A 21173-nucleotide genomic window follows, 5' to 3' on the forward strand; every position below is an offset into this window, starting at 1 on the left:
ACGTATAGTCGTGGGGACAGTAGTGGCTGCACACGTGATCCGCATCGCAGGTTGAGTAAGAAAGTAAAAAGAGAGAAATAGAGAAGGAGAGAAGAGAGGGGAGGGGAGGGGGGGGGGGGGGAGAGAAGGAACGCGGCAGAGATAAAGTCGGAGCGAGAAGAAAGGAGCAGAGCACAGCTCCCGTCATTCATAAAAATCGAACCGAGCCTGAGTCCAAGCGAACTTTGCGTCACACATGCGCACCCACACACCTCACGATGAGTCCGCTGAGCCGGCGAGGCGAGTGCAGCGCAGGCGAGCAGCGGATCGCTGCGCTAGCGTACCAATCGCATGCAGCGTCGCGTCGCGTCGGCGCTTGCGTGTTTCGACGATCCCGTAAATGGGTCGAGAAAGGGAGACGCGGAACCGCCGCTGTGCCGGCTAAACGGCAGCTGCCCACGCGCGTGGGTGGATACGGGCAACTGGATGTGAGCCTGCGCTTCGCCCTCCGCGATTTTCTACCTACTTCGAGATGAGAGAGACCAAGGATCCGCGGAGAAAATAGAATAGAATAGAATAGAACGGAATAGGTATGAGAGATTGTTCGCCATGGTACCATGGTGATCTGAAAGCGGAGGAGAGAGAACGAGCGAGGGCGAGGGGAGGAAGAGAAAGCCTGCGTGCCGTGGAGAATTGTGTCAGTAATAAAGGGACTGTACCAGTAAAACTCCAAGCTTTTTCGATTGGCATAAAAATATAAGATATTTTAACAAAGTTTAATGAAAAAATTTATATTGTCATAGATGTGTGGATTAAATTTATTTGGTAACTTTCTGGATATTTGTCAAGATAACGTCAAAAACTTAGGGGTTTTCAAAAAAGTTTTTGCTCCGACACGTTTTTGATTCGCCATACACATCAATACATCCTTAAAAGGATGCTGTAATCATTCTTTACCGATTGAGTACAATTTCGCTTGTTTTGACTATTGCCCACACTTACGCGTCAATAACGCAAAAAAGTTACAGATAGCACCGTTTTACACGCAACGTTGAATATAAATATCTCAAAAAAAGTCACGTCGAAATAAGTAAAATATTACTCGGTCGATAAGAAGATAACATTCCCTTAAGATCAGCGTATTTTACAATAGAATACAAGAGAATTAACGAGCAAAACCGAACAATAAAATAATCTTATTGCCTGTGAATAAGATGACGTAAAATGATATTTTAGTATGTATATGAGAATGAAATTCATTCGCGAATATGGATGACTAAACAGAATTCCGTTTCCAGTAGACAAAGTAGACGAATTGATATCTTTTTCAGGTGATATGTACTTCGAAAGAAAACCGATAAACTCGATTTTGCACATAATAAAACTAAAAAAAATTTCATTCGCAAAACATACTGCGTTTCAGTAGCAAGTGCAAATTGTACACTTTTTTTACTATGTAGTTGTTTGCTGGCGACAGCAAGATACAAAAAATCATAGGCGGAAATTGATATGCTCTATAAAAGTTTTCATACTAGCAATTTTATAAAAAAAATGTGTTGGGTGTTTCATCCGCATGAAAATGAATTTGAAAATGAGAATGAAAAACAGTTCAAACTTTCGATGCATACATTTTTACTCAGATGCGATTCGCTTGAAATTTTGCTTGCAAATTTGAACTCGAAATTCGAAAATTCAAAATAGCGGGTCCAACATGGCGGATGTAAATTCCCAAGTTGTTCGAGTTTGATAAAACTTCATGTTACATGGTTCTTGGGGTCACTGATTACGAAACTGAACTCCAAAATCGACCATTCAAAATGGTGGATCCAATATGGCGGACAAACAAAAACAAGCAAAAAAATTTTGAAAAATTCTGTGAAATTCTTTGGATATGTATTGAGTTTGTGTTTTCATGGTAGATTGGCAGATAATGCTTTTTCTGTAAAAAAAGACGAGTTTCAACCATTTGTTTACATGTGCTATTTTAGCAATAAACAAATAAATTAAAAATTTTATGTAGACTCAGGAATAATTTAGGGACCATATGGAACCAAAAATACTCGGCAGATGTTACGAAAAACGTAGTTTAATAAATAAAAAGTTTAAAAATAAAAATTCCCAGCGTGAATCAAAGGGTTAATAAGAAAAACGCTTCCAAGAATGTTCGACGAACGATAATGCGAATACGTCTTGCGTAGCTTGCATGTGAATCTGCAATGTGCGGCGTAGGTATACCGAGAAACAAACTTACAACTTTGATAAGGCAGCCGACTAACTTTACCCGAGTAGCAAGCACTACGGGATATCGTGAGCCACGTTTATGACTTTGCGGCTCAACTGTAGAGAGGTGCAATGCAATGCAGTGCAGTGCAAGGCGAGCTGAGCTGTAAGAATTGTTCGCGTGTATAACATACGTAGGCAAGTCGCATTTACTCCTTCGCCAGACTTTCGCCTGGTGCATTGTATTGCATGCGCTGCCATATTGCTATCACAAATTTCCTCCTCTTGCGCTGGCATATATATATATATATACACAAACGTAATATATATGTGCACATGCAGATTAACGTGTTCGAATTCTGAACATAATTCAATACTTGACGGTGCACTTTACCAGGATTACGAGATGTGTGAACTTTCAATAATCTAATTGTAATTTAACCGTACGTTTCTCATTTTTATTAATAAATGAAATCTTTGGAATTTTTACTTCTAATTGCGCAATTACATTCGGAGAAAAATTTGTTTAAATTCAATAACATTCTTAAAAATTATATTATGGAAATTTTTGGGTACGAATGAAGCCAATTTTTTGGATTTTGAGAGGTAAAACAGAACTTTGATTACTTCGAACACATTTTGTCTACAGATTCAACTAATGATTTAAAAAAAAAATATCTCGTAATATCAATAACTTGCTTGTTGGGTGCAACGGGAGATTAAAAATAAAATTTGCTAATTTTTAGTAAAATTCTGCAGCTGTATATGAATCATCGACATTTCCGTCTTCGTTTTTTTTCTCTTTTCTTCATCTCCCCCTTCGGTTTATTTTACCATCGCAAGTTTTGACAGGGTCTTGAATTCTGACAGTTTTAAAAACAAATGAAAGAAGTGATGACATTCAACGAACTTTTTCTGTCTTTTTTAACCTTTCTCTTTTTCCATTTTGGCAAGGAATATAAATAACAAAGCAATTTGGATTTATGCCAATTTTCTTGAATACAGCCAATAAAGCCGTTCTAAGGTCATTCGTACCTCTAAAAATGCTTTGACGTTTTTGCTTTTGACTGCCGTTAGAACACTCAAAATTTGTACGTAATTGAAAAGGACTTTATAAGTAGATCTATTTAAACAGTTGCTTGTTAGTCTGTTTTTTTTTTTTTTATTCGAGGAGAAAAGGTACCAAAATTCGTTGTATATTATAGCGATTTTTTTCGATCGACGAACTACGTAAAAAAATAATTAAAAAAAATCTACTTTAAGACGCGAGGTATAAAATTTAATCAATGCTACTTTGCCGAAGATATTTGTTAGCAAAAATATTTCATGACAAAATCTGCAAGTTTTAGTGTTCTTCTTAATTCTAGATCGTCAGACATACTATATTTGAAATATTACATACGAAAAAATATAGTCAACTAAACAGATTAAATGTTACGAAGCTGAAGTTAGTAACGTTACCGTATCGAAACGTTGAAACAGAAATTGCTATTTTGTACCTTTAGAATAACTGAAAAATTTAAATGTACAAAATCAAAAGTTTGTTCATGCTTTATTAATGGTTTCATAAATTTCAAGTAATCCTCTAGGGTTGCAAAATAAGGAGTTGTTCTAAAGATACATCATTACGATTAAGTTACAAACTGAATTAAATGTTGCAATAACCAGACAATGTGGCATTGACACGTATAATTACGTTAAATAGTTATTTATATGTACCACATTTTCTTGCAATTCGAACAATATTAAAACCATAATTGTTGCTAATATCCATTTTCCCATAATTATCTAGAAAAAAAACGAATATTGGCTCGCTACGTTTCACGTATTTTGTCTTTCTATACTTTGACCAATCTACATATCGACTTTCCACAATTCACCTATTCGAATATCAAACATTGTAACCATTTTATTTTCTAATCTTCCTCCATTTTCACCCGAATCCATAAAAAATTCTCTTGAATTATTAACACATCAAACGACGCAGGAATGAGAAAAGGCTGAAATGAGAATAAAAAATCGACCGTCTGCAGCGGCTGGTTGCAGCCGCCAAAACCGGTCGGTGAAACTACCGCATTATACACGAGGCACGGGACCGCAGATACCGCACGAGATACGTTACGTTATATGCATGGTAATTTAACAGATTGGAATTTTCGCATTTGTCCGCAGGTGGGTCAAGCTGCTCCGGGTCGCGCCGCGGCGCGCGCGGCGTTTATCGGTAGGTAATGCAGAGTGAGAGGCGGGCTGTCGTCTGTCTGTCGATTCGTCTGACGGTTTAGTCGATCGGCTCTACACTCTCGTCGTCTATCTATCTGTTCCCGCTCGGATTTCACGTCGGCTTATAATTATAATAGAGCCAATCTATCCAAGCCGAGCGTTACAGCATTATATTGATACAGACGCAAATGAAAACCTTGTTCGATTTTTGAAGGGCTAACCGTTAGAAGGGTGCCAGCCGATATCGTCTACGGAGAAAGCGCCGTGCTGCCGATTTTGTGCACCGATTTCTGATGAAAGATATTTAAACCTCTAGACTTGACTGCTCCCATTAGTCGGAAACATTATTCTTCTGTGACACGTGTTATTTAGACGTCCGATATTGTTACGTACGAAACGAGATTCGGAACTCGAATGGCTTTTCGGCGGTCGGAAGAGAAGAAAAGAAGACACTGTTCATTTGCGCTTATTATTTTCAAACATCTTGATTGGAATGAAATCGTTGTTTCAACTACTTGTCAAATTCTGTAAAACCGACTGCGGGATATATCGCGCTCTGCATTACCGACCATCAGACGCTCCGAAATTATGTTAGATGAAATAATTCGTGTTTCCTCAAAATGCTAATCTGCCGACTGGTTCATATGGAATTGATCAAACAACTAGGAGTCGGTCAATTCGTCGCGATATCAATCAAATGGAATAAATTTATAGGTTTTTACGACGCCAAACAAGAACTTCCAGATTAGTGTAAAAAAAAGTTTCCAACACTTTTACTATCATATTTTACATACAATATGTATTCTATTAGCGCAGGTATATTCACAGGGTATCGGTAAAATGGTTCAATATTTAGATGGGAATTTTTTTTCGATCCAGCAGAGGTAGGAGAATATTGTTCTTTCCAATAATCTTTGTATACCTTTCGATCTCGTTGGTTGTTTGATAATTGTTTTGAAAGCAACCTTAATTGCATTAAAAAATTTCATCATGTGCAAGCTTGTAATAATTTCGAAATCGATTGATCTGAGATTGTTGATCCGATGTCGTTAAATTTGTATGTGGAAGCTTTTCGTGGAAAGATTTGTTTATTTTTTTTTCTTCGTCGCGTCCCAAATACCAATGAACCAACCAAATTTGACGCTTGTCACAAAGGGTAGTTAACGCAGCGTTACACTTTCATACGCGGTTGTGATCGACAAGTTTTCGGAACACAAAATTCACTTTCGACATATACGGAGTATGCATACCAAGATTGAAAGATGAAAGGCTTGAGTTCTGTTCGGTATAATGAGTAAATGTGACGTCACAGTAGCTTGGAATATTTATAACAGGATGAAGTTCAACGAATTGTCGCATCTTCGTTTTAAATAGATTTCGCGAATGATTTTCTTCTGACGTACGATATGCAGCGTTATTTTTCTCAACTTTTAAGACTTGTAAAAAAAAAATATTAAATATTGAAGCTTGATAATTTGAAAAGTTAAAACTGGACCGTTGTTACTCAATACGATAATTTTTTACTGTCAAAGTTTTCAATTTCATCGTAAAGTTAAATGAGAAAAAGACTTGGCTCGAAAAAATATTGAAGAAAAAAGTACTTCTCGGAATACACGATTGTTCAAAATAAAAAAATATTTCAGTCAACTCAAAACTCTTCTCCGATGAATCTTAACGTTGAAAAGTATAATGATAGCTAAACTTTCCATCCATACGTCCATGATTTTTTATCATTCCATTTCTCTAACTTCTCTCCCCTATTTTGCCGGTGAATTTAAATCACAGTTGAAACGAACGTGCGTCGGTGCTTGAAATAATACGGAAGTTCAGTGACATCTCGTTCCGCGATGGTGACTTATTATTAGCCAGCGTGTGCCTCCGAACCTGACCTAGTTTTCTCCTGCGGGTTATTCCTCCTCGTGAGAGGGTTGGCCGCGGCGAAAGATTTTTATTTTAGTAAACAAAACCGAAACGTCGGGTCAGGCACCTGTGTCTTGACGCAATTAGACTCGGTCTCTAATGCCTCGTCTATTTTTGAGGTTCCGAAAATTAGTGTACCTACTACGCTTTCCTTTTCGCCTCCCTTAAACCGCTGCTAATTAATCGAATTTGAAATTTCTGCGAGTTGAATTCATTTTCGTCATCTTGTTTGTGGGTCACTGATTTGAGAAGTGGATGACTGACTCACCTGGTCGCATTGCAACCATAGAATGATGGAATTGTCATAGCGTAGCGGACCCCCAAGGCCGGAACCCCCGGCAAGTTGCTGCTCCCTCAAAATTTCTGAATGTTTCGTACCAAACTGATCAAAGACCTGCAGCGATCTGCAAAAAGGAATTTTCAAGTAGGCATTAATTTTTAAACAGAATCGTAAATTAGTCGGTGTATGGGGCTGTACGGGGTGGGGTTAAAATTCCGAATTTGAAAAGGTCCAAGCGCGCCTAATTGTGAATTATTTGGTCGCGAAACTTGAAGTAAAGAAATCAAACTTTTATAAAACATCAAAGTTAAAAATGGAAAGTGAGAAAATTAAAAAATCTGAATCATCGGAATTCCGACCGATCCACGATCGAAAATTTGCAGTTCTGTAATTATAGTTTGGTGAAATTTCACCAGTTTTTGATCGATTTTTGTGTTAGATTTTCGATAATTGTGCACCCGGAATCTTGGTCATTCTGATTTTTTACAGCCATTCGTTGAGCAATCTACGCTGTGTGAGTATATTTTAATTTTTCAAATTTTACTTTATCGCAACTTGAATTTCGGAACTTTGAGTCGTCGGGTTTCCGTCCATTTGAAACTTTGCTGTTCCATAGAAGTTTGATTTCTTTACTTCAAGTTTAGCCACCAAATGATTCGGAATTAGGTGCGTTTGGAACTTTTCAAATTCGAAACCTCAGCCCCACTCCGACTGTACGATTAATCGGTTATGAGATAAAACGATCAATCGATTAATTATGAATCAAAACTAATTGAAAGTATCGATTGATTAATGATAATCGAGTAATAAAAGATACAAATCACTTGTTCTAAATACAAAAGAGAAAACCATTACTGAAAAATAGTTACCGATTGATCGGAAAAATATTCAACTGGAACCCTAATCAGAATATAAATTTTACTTCTAGAAAATTTCGGTTTCATAATTCGAGAAAAAAAAATTACCCGGGAAAATTTTCTACCCGATACTAAGAAAAAATTTGAAAAAACAAATAAAGTAGAAATAGTCAAGCAATAGTGAAGAAATGTAGTTATTATAAGTATAATACAAGGAATAAAAGTGCAAAACGTTTATTTTTTCAAGACAGGAAAACAGTTATCTGAATTGTCGGATGTTGCGTCAGAATTCGTATCACGGCCAGTTTCCTGAATTTGCGGAAATTATAAGATCCCAAATCAGAATGGCGCGTGACCGCACTGACGACGGTTGGTCCAATTATCCAATAATTACCGAAAGGAAACTTAAACTTTTTCCGTAACTGTTTACTACAATAAATATAAATGAGACTCGAATAAGAAAAGGAAAGGTAAGGAATAATTTTTACGATTAAAACCGTTAAAATGTTTATAAAAATGTGAAAATGAAGAGGCGTTTTTCAATATCGTATTCGAATAAAAAAAAAATAAGAAAACCTGTCGATTTTGCGTCATCATTTTATTGATATGTTTTGCCAATTCCACACAAATTTAAGGACTGAGATACTTCTGATATAATGAAAAAGTTTTTCGTGCAACCGTCTATCACGCTTTGTGGTAAAAACAATAAAAAAAATTAACATATATGACATACGTGTGCAGCAAAATAAATATAATTGAAATATATGTGAAATATTTATGTTATATTTAATAATTCCAAATAAATCATGTGTAGAAGAATATTGTCAGTAAATATGAGTAAAAACTAATAGTTGATAATTATCTATAACATATAATATGCAAGACTTATATTTATTTAGCCGTTTTTATAAAAGGTAAAAAAATGTAAAAAGGTTCCTCCGACAGGAAAACGAAAAGAGCGTCGAAGGATGATTCGATTATACACATGTATTTATACATACTAACGCGTTGGCTAAGCTTGCACTAAATATACGACTCTTCTCGCATTACCACGTGGAGAAAATGACGAAATGAGTAAAAATGAGAGCAAAAAACTGTCCGAGAATAATACATAGAGAAGAGTGAAAGGCCTGGAAAGAGGAGAAAAGGAATATGCTGAGAAAATACGGGAGAGCTGAAAGTCTTCCGCGTATCACCCGCGATGGGAAATTGTTGGGCGGTCGAGTCCGATGCCTCTGAACCGAAATAGAAAAGATGCGTGTTCATCAGTAACCGTAGACGACGCCAGTTTCTGGTTCGTGTCGGGATATCATCAGACATCTTGATTAATCTTGAGAAGTAATGTGGAAAAAGGAATTTCTCTACTCAATTTCCACGTCCCATTGCATAAAGAATGGTTATTACAGTAAAACCCAACGACCCGTAACCGCTGGATAAAAATTTTCTCTCGCTTTTTGGAAATTTTTCAAATTATTTCTTTCGTGGTTACAATTCCGCAGAATTTTTTTCATGATTCATATGATATTTTTGGAACGAATGTTACAGAATCAGGATATTTTCGATGCAATTCCAATGTTTTGAACTCATTTTTTCACCAAAGAGAATTTAAAAAATCACCTGTAAAAAATTTTACGAATTGTTATCTCTATAATGGATAAAACTGAATATGTGTAAGTAGGATTATTATTAATAACAGACATTCGCAAATAATTTCATTTACGCGTTATAACTATACTATTATATAGAATTTCACGAGATTTAAGTTAGTAACGTTATAGTAACGGAACATCGAAAAAAATCACTATTTTTCCTTATTTTTACAATTACTTTGGAGGAGCGAATATTTCAAAATATGAATACAGTTTACTGAATTTCAGACAATTCCAAAATCACGAGGTAAAGGTTTTTCCTCAGCGTGATTCGTTACGATAACTTTCCTAACTTCAACGTGGTAAAATTTCTTGACCGTTTTCCAAGCAGTTTCTGGGGATTTGGCTAGCAAAACAATCCCAGACATTCGAATCGGATAAACCATAGATGTCCATTAGGCTGATTAAAAAAAATCAACTTTTTTCTGAAACCTCCCACTGAAATATCTTAATGTTACCAAAAAAAGACGCCTTCGAAAACCGGAGCTCTTAATTTTTATATTTAGAGTCCGCGCATCGAGAATTTCTATTTCCCATTTAAATAATATGGGATTTTTTTTTTTTTTTTTTTAACAACTTTTTAGTTCACAATCTAGTAAACAGAGTTTTATGCGCGGTATATATTTTGCAGGAAATTGAAAGCTGTACATAAAATGTCTCATATCACTTTTCGATAAACCGACGAGTTCAAAAGTTATTCGAACTCAAAGTTAAGTTTATATCATAATTGCAGTTTTTCGATAAGTCCATTATCGTTAGTAGAAAATGAATAAAAAAAATTTTAAATACTGATGAATACATTGAAAAGGATTTTAATCAATTCTTTCCACAAATATTAGGTCTTTCACTAGAATTAATTCAAAAGGCTTATTAAACATACGAATTTTGATTTTTAGATGACTTTGTTTTTTATACTTGATGAAAACAAATCAAGTATAAAATTGGAGTAAAAAATGCAATTATGATATAAACTTAACTTTGAGTTCGAATAACTTTTGAACTCGTCGGTTCATCGGAAAATGATAGGAGACATTTTTTATAGAGCGTTCAAAATAGTTGATTTTTTGGAATTAACCTAATATCCATTCACATAGGTTGAGAAAATTCTGGGATACTCTGTAATTATTATATTTCAAAGTAAATTAGTTGTCTTGAGCAAAATGAAATTTTTAATATGAAAAAAAATCAGAGACAACAAAATACTGGAAAGTGGATCCATCCACTTAAAAAAATATAACTCACTGAATTTTTAATATTTCGAGCTGGAAATTGGCTGAGTAACTATTAAGCCTCAGTTATTTAAGAAATAAAAATATGGCGATAGTGTACAATGAAAAAAAAAGGTATTCATTTGCGTGAGCAAAATTGAATTTTCAAAACAAAAATGAATTCACGATTTTTACGATATTTCGTTATTTATCGTGGGTCAAATCAGATTGTTTCGAATATTTTTCATATGAAATACATACGGTGAAGATATCGTTGGGGTCGTTTCGACCCCAGTGTACAGCGTAAGGGTTGATAAAAAGTTTTATCAAATTACACAGGATAACAAAACAAAATGTTGTTTGATTTTTTTAGAGTTTATATTTAAATAAATAAATTTTGATACGATACATCGAATAATAACCAAGATCTTTATTTGTTACTGATAAATTTCGCTTTTGTCTTTCTCATGTTGATAAATAACATCGGTTAACACGAATTTTTAATCTGGGTTCTAAATGTCAATTTTGATTTCTTCAACGTAACTAATGAAAGAAAAAATAGTTTTAATGGATAAAGTTCGCTTTTGTAGAAACCAGAACGATATTTCGAGTATTAGGAAAAATTATCTATTTTATCAAACATTCATTGTAAATAACAATTGAACAAACTTCAGTTTCTCACTTACAATTAAATCACTTTTATTCAAAATTTAAAATGCGAAACTGAAGTTTCTTCGATTGTTAATTTTTCTTAAAACCGGAAATATCGTTCTGGTTTCTACAAAAGCAAACTTTATGTATTACAACTATTTTTTCCTTTATTAGTTACGTGGAAGAAATAAAAATTTCACATCTAGAACCCAGATTCAAAATTCGTGTTGACCGTTGATTACACTAGTTAACAGTAGTTTTGTTGATATTTGGGTCGACGTTGAAAGATTTGATGTCAACGATCCTAGAAGTACATGCAGTTTTTCGAAATTGGCTCTAGTTTTTTATTTCTATACATTATATAGATCTATATTCTATTACTAAGAAAAGCAATTTTTAGATGTATAATTCGATTTCTTTGTCTTATATTCAAAGTTTATCAAAAAATACTATCGCTAGCTATAGTTATACTTAGGAAACTTATTTAGACAAAAGTGAAGAAAATATAGAAAATATAACACTTTGTTGTTTCCGCCATAGAAAAGAGGTCACCACAGGTTTCGTATTAGGGTGTTCCAAAAAGAATAATTTTTTTCTTCAAACGCGCATCAAAATTCCGGCAGAGCATCTCAAATAGAATATCTCAACCAAATTTAAGTTGTTAATATCGATTTTTTTCATTTTCTATTTAAAAAACAGTTAAAGAAGAAATTTTTGGTTTTTTTTTCCTCCTTAACGGCTTGACTTATAAACTATCTAAATATAATTTCTTGCAGGAAATCCCACGCTCTCTAAAAATAAGTACTAAGATAAAATTTTCCTAACTCTAAACGATCGAGAGATTTTCGCCCATAAACATTGAGTCATGCCGAATACGATACTACAATAACACAAAAACTTCGAGCCAATCTAATAAAATAATAATTATATTCGTAAATTCTACGTTCCCAAATACCAGAATTAACAGAAAAAAAAAATTTTCTTTTGTAGAACTGTGTTATCAATGTCTCAGCGTGTGTTGTTCGAATTCACCCAGATTTATTTTATTGTTAAATGAAGAGATCCTCGACATCACGTGTCGCGTTGAAGCGAGATGTGATTCCCATTCCGTAACCGCATATGTATATCATACAAATTTCGAAAAAAGTTTCTTGCGATAGTAAGTTTCGTCGTTGCCGGTTAATTGGACGCCATCAGCGTTGAAATACCGCTATCGCGGTTTGGGACGGATAAAAAGGTGGCGCAGTGTTTCCTGGAAACTTTAGGCAAGCGGACATCCTGTGAAGATAACTTATTTACAGGCAATTTCTCTTACGGACGCACTGGGATATCCTACGTTGACCGGTAATCGCAAGGTTAAGAATTCTTTAACCCGGGGGGTTGAGGTCAAAACTTTGAAGAATCGAAATTTGGAACATGGCAAAATAAAATAAGGAAAGATCAATAGTTCGAAACGTTAGCCTTCGAAAGTGCCACTGATTAGAATGACGATTTCATGTACATACCGGTTAAGTATCTGAACGCTCGCTTATTCAAAAATGTATTTTCAATTTAGTTGTACTTTGATTGAGGAAGATATATTTGAAAATTTGAAAAGTTTCGACAGCGCCAAATTCCGAGAAATCAAACTTTTACGAAATATAAAAGTTTCGAAAGGACAAAATCCTGAAAGGGTATAACTCCGACAAGTCAGAGCATTTCCAAAAATGCGAAAATTTGAAAATCATTACCACTTTTTCATCTATTTTTGTGTTCGATTTTCGAGCTACTTTTAAGTTCGGAGTCCTGGTCATTCCAATTTTCGGTTTTTCTGATTTTATTCAGCTACTCGTTGAGTAAACTACGCTGTGTATTTTCTAATTTTCGGAATTTTACTTTATCGAAACTTTATTTTTCGGAATTCTGAGTCGTCAGGCTCCCGACCAATCTAAACTTTATTGTTTTGTAAAAGTTTGAATTCTTTACTTCAAGTTTCGCCACCAAATAATTCGTAATTAGGCGTGTTCGGAACTTTTCTAATTCGAAACTCCAACTTCGCCTCTATTATAATAATTTCGAAAGTGAATTATTTCGAAAAATTAGGATCCCGAGAGACTAAAAAGCGAAAACTTACGTTTGGAACATCTTTCCTTTGTAAACCACAATTTCAAAATCGTTGTTTTAATTACACGTGTGCGTAAAAAAGAAGAATGACCGAATGATAGAAGGAAAAAAACATCGAATTTTCAAAGACGCGAAAATCTAATTTGTAAAAATACAAAAATTTCCAAAGTCCCAGTGTAGAAAGTCGAAATACAGAAAGACAAAACATAGGACAGCAAAACCTAGAATCTATACATATAAGATTTTATATTAGCGAGACAAATTCTGACGCTTTTACATTTTGGAATTCTTATACATATATTCTCACCTTTCCGTTTTTTTACTTCTCTTTACTTCGACTTTCTAAATTTTTCAGTTCTCTTCTAAATTAAATTTTCGCTTCTTTGATATTTCGATATTTTGACCCTCCTATTTCTTGACCTTTCTATACTTTTACCCCCACCTAACCCAGGCTTGAAGATCTATCGCATTTTGACACGCGATCACTTAGACTCGCCACGCTGCACATTTTTTTTCCTATAATTTTTCTCTCTCTCATCCATTTCACCTGCTTTTTTCATGTTTTGACTAGATGATAACAGGAGAACCCATCTTGACTTAGAGTTTGCAATTAGACAGATGGACGTTGGAAGCGGCTGCTTCTGTCTAAACGGTGTTCAAACTTTGAACTATTGCTTAACCGAATGACTTATGAAGTGCTAAACCCAATAACTCAAATGTATCAAATACATGGAGAAAGTCAGGCAGCCGAAAATCTTGCCAAAAAAGTAGTGTCATTTGTTTGAAAACTTGCAAATTGCATAATTAAAATACCTGCATGTTTATTATATCTAAATATTGTAGGCATCGGAATTTTAACGAATCAAATTGAGAGTATGAAGTCCGATAATGGCAATTATTTTTCATTCGTACAGCGTCGACGAACCGATGATACATAAGATGTGAAAAGGTTCCCAAACCTCAGTGATTCAGATCAATAATTAATTTTGTTCGTAAATCTGAGGAATAAGGTATTTCTTAATATAACTTACAAAATATGACGTGACTAAAGCAGATCTGTACTTTCCTAACTCGTTTAAGTGATGAACCCATTTCAGTCTGCAGTCTTTGTAAAAAATTTAAAACTCCAAGTTTTCGAAAGTTGACTGTCTTGGTTATGTTTATTTGAATTTGGTCCGTAAATCAACTTTACGAGGAAAAGAAATCCACGATTTTCAATAATTATTTCGATGGAATAAAATTTTGTTGATTTTATTCAAATACGCCCTCAATACAGACTGCAAAGTTTCTGGATCAAATAAAACCAACACAGATCATTTTAAAAAACCGTCCCATCATCTAAAATTCTTCATATTTTCAAATCACGTAAAATAATCAATCACGGGATTTCTCAAAAAAGAAATTGTTTTTTTTTATCGTTAAAAAATCTTTCAGAGTTTTTGAATGCATAAAAAAATAGATTTAAAATGAAACTTCCATTTCCTTTATGGCAGGCATTGGGTATGGGAAATGGTTCGGTCTTCAACTCTGACGATAGATGTGGGCCGTTGTATACTCTATTAGAATTTGAATTCAAACGACAGTTTCTTAGAAAAATTTAAGTTCCAGAACCTGAGCCAGACGACGGTGCAGGTATAGACAGATATAATATGTAATACGAAGAGCGTACGTATAAATTCTTCGGGCCGGAAGCGTGATTCGAATTGTTGAATGAATTATTTTGATCACGAAACTAGATACGAGAGAAAAAGAGAATGTGTGAGAAAGAGAGAGCGAGAGAGAGAGAGAGAGAGAGAGACGTCGTGATCTGACTCACAGTCTTTTTCCTCCGGCAACGACAAACTCGTGAAATGAGATTTAAAATAATTCCAACGACCGTATGGTGTCCGTGTATATATATTAGGGTAGTTTTTATTTAGGTCATATTGGAATTTCTCCGCGCTCACCCCCAAAAAGTGATCATGTTGTGTAAGAAGAGAATTATTAGATTTACGAAAATGTTGGTCAAACTTTTTTTTTTCTTTTTTATTGTAAATAAATGGTTGTAAAGTAATGAACAGTTTTCTTTAACAAATTTTAAATTCATACATTTTTTCATAAAAAATTCGACTGCTTGGCGGGGCGTGTTAAGAGTTATCGGAATTTTTTTTGGATTCAGTCTGATGTGTTTCTATACAACATAATTACGTTTTGATGGTGAGCGCGAAAAAATTCCGACATGCTCCAAGTAAGAATTACCCTAATATACCGTGTGGTCATGAGAAAAGTGCGCACCTTATGCGCGTGCGTCAAGTCGTTAGAATTTTATTGGCCGACAGTTACCGCCTTATTGAGCAACCGATGCAATACCAATCGCGACTGTCAGGAAATGTTCCTAGGAACCCACAGCTAACGGTGATAATCTTCTGAACTTTTACTTCGAAGTGACCAACATTTAATTACACATGAAACTTTGCTGATGAATTGATATCACTATGATTTTGTCGAAAGACTCGACTTCAACTTCTGAATGTGTAAAGATTTCAAATCTTTCTAAAACGATTAGTATAGAACTATTTTTGATGGATTTTAAAGTTGTACGAAGAAATCTGTGGACAGATTCTACGCGATGGTCGTAGGAGCCACGCGCTTTCAAATCATCAACGTTTCACAAGTGATTTCTAATATTAAAAAATAGTTTGAATTCCACTAGTCTTCGACTGGTTCCTACATGTTTGAAGATGTTCGGTATATCACTGATTTCTAAGTGATTTTCAATATTAAATTACACCTTGAATTCCAGTTATTTTCAGTGATTTTTAAATAAGTTCTTAAGTGCCTGGTCCTTCGATGCTGGTGTTTGATCCTGAGTTCGATCGTTCATATCTGAAAGACTAGTTGTCCACGCGGATGTCACACCAATTCTGCTTCAGTCGCAACTTTTAGTGTCTAAAATATAGGAAGAATATTTCAAAGTTCTGGATAGACATAAATAGCTATTTATGTGGCATGCCCGTAAACCGCCTGTTTTTTGGCAAGGATAAAGATTTCAGGACAAGCTGAAGGCGAGCCGGAAGCGAGCCGGAAGCGAGTACTGAAATTATCCGAGCCAAAAAACGGTTTACGGGCATGCCGCATACAATATTTTTTACGGTATGGGCATTGAAAAGCAAAACAAAGAGTGAGGTTATGTCGCGATTTCTTCGACGAAGCTACTTTATTCGGCAGTTTGGGACGCGCACTTCGAACTGCGCATCAAAACTGCGGAATAAAGACTTTATTCCGCAACTTTGTTCGCTGCCGTATAAAGCGTCACTTTACGGAACGAAAACTGCCACAAAAAGTGGACTTTCAATGCCCATACCGTAAAAAATATATTACTATGATGATAAATAAATGAATAAAACTCGAACAAGAGCAGACCTGAGACTAGATCGCACAGAATATAACACAATCAACTTTTCGGGATAACAAGGCCAAAAAAGGAGACACCAAGGTCAGAAAATACCTGCAGAGCAACTAATTTGAAGAATTATTTTCGAAATGCGTTGTTCGATGAGAACCCAGTTTTCTGTATATTCCAATCTTTGTTCGTCGCCTTTTGCCAGTACGAGTGACTTCTATGACCACATGAGAGAGGCAACAGCATACTTGCATCATCCACCTGTCGAACAAGATACTGAATTGATGATACTTTCGCACATATTTTATGCCAAAACATATTGTTTTGTATTTAACAGCTGCCACCGCATACTCATGATATTCTGCAGATTTTATTGACTCTTGGTGTCTGTTCTCCATCCATGTTACGATGTACGATTTGCTATCCACTTTGCATATGCGCTGAACTGATTTTTGAGTTACAGTGCAAGCTTCTCGTGCAAACCTAATTACATAGAAGTTATATGTGTCAGATTATGTATATGGAAAATGCAGATGTTCATTGATATTCATAAATAAATAATTCCTGCGCACTCTCCTGAGTATAAAAAAGTATAGAAAAAACACAATCAATGAAGCAGATTACGATTTACATTCATAGTGAGGTTATAATGCACTTTCGAGAACTTGGCGTTAAATATTGCAAATTTCAACGAATCACACACTTGTATGAAAGAAAATCCACAATTATAACCACCAAATATCACAAATTTGAATCAACATGGTTACTAACTCAACCATCATGATATGACTTACCTGTCGGCTTTACTCCACGTCTTTCAGCTCCAGCCGAATCTTCGTTTTTATAAAAAAAACTTCAGCACCATCCCCACATCAATTTTTTGTACATTGTATGAGGTTGCCATTTAGAAACCAATGTCAGTTGAGCTTTCGCCACCAGAGTTCTATCGTTCACGCAAATTTTGAGATCGACTTTCTATGTCACTGAACGTCATTTAAGTCATAGGGCGAGCCGATTCCGCGAGTCAAAACAGCGAGATCCTCTAAGATGGGTAACCGTAATTATCACTGATTGCATATTTATACATACATATACACCAAAAAATGTACGTCATATATCTAGTCTGAAAACGAGATCTGAAAGTCGTTGAAAATTCTTGATTGAACCGACGATTTTGTCGATATTGGAAATATTAGAAATTGTATAATTCGACTCACCGTGTACCGATATTATTCATATAAGGCTTCAATAATAGGTCTAAAAATCTATCAACTGATTAAACTTATCGGATGTCGAATTTCATCGTAAGAGGGGGACAAATATGTGTTTATGTTTTCGCTGGGTGGGCTAAAGTTTGCTTTTGTCTTTCTTACGTTGATAAATAAATCTTGAAACTTTTGGACATATAGTTCATCTATCAACCAAATACTTCAAAACTTTTTTATCGACGTAAAAAAAGAAAAAAGCAAACTTTATAAGTAATAAATAAGTACATATATATATATATAATTGATAAGTTATAACTCATATGCGATTTCTATTGCATGAATAATTTAATTAAGTTGCTGGAATTTTTTAGTTTGAACCTTATCTTCTCCAGCAGCAGGCAATAATTATTTTTAATAATTTTATAGTGTAAACGGATTACTAACGCATCACCGCGTAGTAAAATACATGTTAAATATAGATACTGATAAAAACAAAGTGGGTCTTGAAGCGTAAGAACAGCCAAGTAAAAAAATAAAAAAAAATAAAAAATTCGATTCCAAACTAAAGTTGACTGTTCTGAAAATTTTTTACAATTTTTTACAATGTTCTGAAATCGATCGATTGAATAGAACAAAAATTAATTCCTTCGTTGAATATGATTCATATAATTGCTATTGGTCGACACAGAATTTTTATAAATTTTCCTGCTATTCTTGTTGTTCCAATAGCGCGTAACTAATAATTAGTAATAAAAAAACATGGGAAATTCCCAAACGAAAAGACAAGATAAAAAATCAATTCTCTCAGAAGTATTAAACTGTATTTAGCGATAAATCTAGAACTGCAAAAACTTTTGTTCGATAATAAAATTCATTGATGAATATAAAATATTAATACACGCTGGTCAAAAATGTGGCCATAAAAGATATTATTTAGCTGCATATTTATGTTCACCAATAAAATGATTTTTAAAAATCAAGTGTTCAGTTTTGCATACGTCTGTCGTACGGTGAAATTTTTTTTTTTTAAAGCACGCTGCATCGCAATTGAAACCGACCAGAGATACACTGAAAGCAAATACATTTTGTGCATAAATTGATATTTTTGGTTAAACTGTAAAACATAACGATAAGAAAGTGTCTGGTCTGTAAGGTTATCTGCAAAAGCGAGTTGAAACTGGACATATCATTTCAACTGATTGCGCAATACGTGAGAAATTATCTCAGAATGCAAGTAAAATTGGAGGACATTTTCAGAATTTTTTTAAATAGCTATTTCTTTATACCTGCAAGATTCGAAGATGATTTTTCAAATCATCAGCAATTTCACGAATGCTGTTGACACTCCGAAAAACCATGAGGAAAAGTTTAATTAAAATTCTAACATCAAAAATAAAAGAATAAAAATTTAAACAATATATGTTTAAAAAATAATTCTAATCGTCGTTGTTTCTTTCATAAATTATTATCCATTAAAACTGAGTCAAACAAAGGGTCTAGCCGATTAAAAATGGTGAATCTGCCCCCACCGACTTTTACCGAGTCGATTTTTTCGAAAGTTCCCAGCCTGAAAGAAAAAAATTTCTACCAAATTACAGCCTTCTACGTCGACTCCGAGGGGTCTTGGTACTAAAAAAAAACGTGTTTTTTCGATTTTTGCAGTTTTTAAATACCAAGAGGCGACCGAAAAATCTGAAAAAATCAGAAACATCTTGAATCTTGTTCGTGAAAGAATTTTCTCCAATATTTAAATTCTGGACTCTATTTTTAACCATCAAATCTTTCTTAAAAAAATTTATTTTGGAGCGTACCAATTTTTCTACCATTGTAAAAAAATATTGACACGATGTCTACTCTTAGTTCCCTGCAAATTCCAAGAAAAAAAGTTTCAAATTTAGACCTGCGCCATATTGGAAAAAAAAATTAATAAGTAAATAGAAACGACAAAGTTTTACATTTTCCGTTGAAAAACGATACCATTTTGGAGTGTATCAGTTTTTTCCGCCATTATAAACAATATTGACATGATTCTACTCTTCATTCTCTGCAAATTCAAAAAAAAAAAAGTTTCAAAATTCGACCACGCCACATTCAGAAAAAAATAAAAACGAAAAAATTTCATATTTTCCGTAGGAAAACCGTACATAAATCGTAACCAATAGATGTCAACAATAGGATAGTATTGCTAATTCTACTTTATTATATTGGTACAGGACTACTTTAGTGGCAAGGAGTTTATAAATCATGCGTTGACATAAAAACATTGCAATCCAAATGGCAAACGTACCGTTGGATGCTGTTCGAATATTGCTGCGATCATTTATTATTTATCAAATTCTCGATATTTATCAAAAAATATAAGAACAGCCAGCTAACATCCTTTCAGTACTCTTTGATATATATAAAAGAGGTCAATGCCGTGATCATCGTTGATAGCGATGAAGACTGATATATATATATATATATATATATATGTAACAATACAAATAGTAGGGATGAATGCTTGATCAATGATATTTACGAAAAATTTCGGTGTGTTGACTTGAAAACAAAACAATTCTGGACTTTATTTGACGTAATTATTACTTTCATATTTCGGAATTTGAGCGAACTGATCTATTGCTTTATTCCAAAGCGATGTTTCTGTATTAGCGGATAATTTATAAACTTCTTGCCACTAAAGTAGTCCTGTATCAATGATAAACTAAAATTAGTAATACTATCCTATTGTTTACATCTATTTGTTATATCTCACAACTATTCGAGCCATAATCAGCCATAAATTAAACCCAAAGAATGATTTATGTATAGTTTTTCAACGGAAAATATGAAATTTTGTAGTTTTTAATTTTTTTCAATGTGGCGCGAGTTGAATTTTGAAACTTTTTTTTGAAATTTGCAGGAAACAAAGAGTAGTATCGTGTCATAATTTTTTTTTTTTTGATAGCAGAATAATTGATACACTCCAAAATAAATAGAAGGCTGTAATTTGGCATAAATTTCTTTTTTTCAGGTTGAGAAATTTTGAAAAAATCGGCACCACAAAAGTTTGTGGGGACAGATTCACCATTCTTATTGGGCCCTTTCTATTACTTGTTTATTTATGTTCACATCTTCGATTTGCAAGCACGGAATGTCTTTTCATTAACGAAAACGTTCACCAGACTTTTTGAACGAAATTAGCTCTGCACTGAATAACTCTAAGGGGCGTGTCGATGCTGCGCGAGAATACAGTTCGAAGCGATATTTCTACGGCTTTGCCAGACTCGAGTCATAACTCAAACTCTAAAGCTGATAATAGCCGATAAAATTTGTATATATGTACCAGATTGTCGGCAAGGGAAAGTGCCTGGAAGACAAAAACGAGCGGGAAAGAAAACGTCGTCGTATAATTGCGTCGACGAGCCCGCAGGAAAATCCTTGCAAATTATTGCAGACAATAATTAACAAAAAGTGTAAAAGTTGGAACGCAGTAATAGCAACATCCAAATCATTT

At 34.4% G+C, this 21173-nt stretch overlaps 1 protein-coding gene across 1 annotated transcript in view; it reads right to left on the reverse strand.

The window, feature by feature from the left end:
- The window catches only part of LOC124405585 (tRNA dimethylallyltransferase), a 124227-nt gene that overhangs the window by 40529 nt on the left and 62525 nt on the right, over positions 1–21173 (reverse strand). Inside the window, exon 4 of the mRNA XM_046880612.1 lies at positions 6608–6743. Within this exon, the coding sequence (XP_046736568.1) occupies positions 6608–6743 (136 nt within the window). The remainder of the gene's footprint in view (positions 1–6607; positions 6744–21173) is intronic.

This window comes from Diprion similis, chromosome 4 (assembly GCF_021155765.1).
Source record: "Diprion similis isolate iyDipSimi1 chromosome 4, iyDipSimi1.1, whole genome shotgun sequence".
Lineage (NCBI taxonomy): Eukaryota > Metazoa > Arthropoda > Insecta > Hymenoptera > Diprionidae > Diprion > Diprion similis.